Below are 1,136 nucleotides of genomic sequence, written 5' to 3'. Positions count from 1 at the left end.
GTTGAACGAGACCCAGGGCAAACTTGAGGAAGTGAACCGCACTCTGAACGACTTCGATGCCGCGAAGAAGAAGCTGTCGATCGAGAACAGCGACCTGCTGCGCCAACTGGAGGAGGCCGAGTCGCAGGTCAGCCAGCTGTCTAAGATCAAGATCTCGCTCACCACACAACTGGAGGATACGAAGAGGCTCGCGGACGAGGAGTCGCGCGAGCGCGCCACCTTGCTCGGCAAGTTCCGCAATCTGGAGCACGATCTGGACAACATCCGCGAACAAGTGGAGGAGGAGGCCGAGGGTAAGGCCGATCTTCAGCGTCAGCTCAGCAAGGCGAACGCCGAGGCGCAGCTCTGGCGCACGAAGTACGAGTCCGAGGGCGTGGCCCGGGCTGAGGAGCTTGAGGAGGCGAAGAGAAAGCTGCAAGCCAGGCTGGCCGAGGCCGAGGAGACCATCGAGTCTCTCAACCAGAAGGTCATCGCTCTGGAAAAGACCAAGCAACGGCTGTCCACCGAGGTGGAGGATCTGCAAATCGAAGTGGATCGCGCCACCGCCATCGCCAACGCTGCCGAAAAGAAACAGAAGGCCTTCGACAAGATCATCGGGGAATGGAAGCTCAAGGTCGACGATCTCGCCGCCGAGCTGGATGCTAGTCAGAAGGAATGCCGTAACTACAGTACCGAGCTCTTCAGGCTCAGAGGTGAGAGAAAATTAGTGAATATTTTTGTTTTGTATTTGTCAATATATATATACAGGGTGTCTCATAATAGGTGTATCACCGTTTATGGATAGATAGAACAGACTAAACTAAACAGAAAAGTCCTCTACCATTTTGCAAAATTCGCAATTGTTAACAAGATATTAATTTTTGAAGATCGGCGAATAAACTTAATATCTCGTTAATAAATGCGAATTTTACAAAATAATAGAGGACTTTTTTGTTCAGTTTAATCTACTTATCTTGCCACACACTTGCATTCAGCGGTGGGCCGGATGAATACGCGTTTATTCGTCAATCTTCAAAAATGAATGTCTGGTTTACGATTGCGAATTTTGCAAAATGGTAGAGGACTTTTCGATTCAGTTTAGTCCGTTCTACCTACCCATGAACGGTGATACACCTATTATGAGACACCCTGTATAA

General features: G+C 49.5%; 1 protein-coding gene across 1 annotated transcript; it reads left to right on the top strand.

Moving 5' to 3' along the window:
- Window positions 1-4: 4 nt before the first annotated feature.
- LOC105460469 (myosin heavy chain, muscle-like) lies at window positions 5-692 on the top strand (the record flags this gene model as incomplete). The annotated part of the gene is made up of 1 exon (XM_011706924.1): window positions 5-692. A coding segment is annotated over one exon (688 nt), but the record flags the coding sequence as incomplete, so codon positions are not given.
- Window positions 693-1,136: the final 444 nt, after the last annotated feature.

Source organism: Wasmannia auropunctata, unplaced genomic scaffold (genome assembly GCF_000956235.1).
Source record: "Wasmannia auropunctata unplaced genomic scaffold, wasmannia.A_1.0 LD321358.1, whole genome shotgun sequence".
Taxonomy (NCBI): domain Eukaryota; kingdom Metazoa; phylum Arthropoda; class Insecta; order Hymenoptera; family Formicidae; genus Wasmannia; species Wasmannia auropunctata.
The sequence above is the reverse complement of the archived record's forward strand: the minus strand, read 5'-3'. Positions and strand labels throughout refer to the sequence as shown.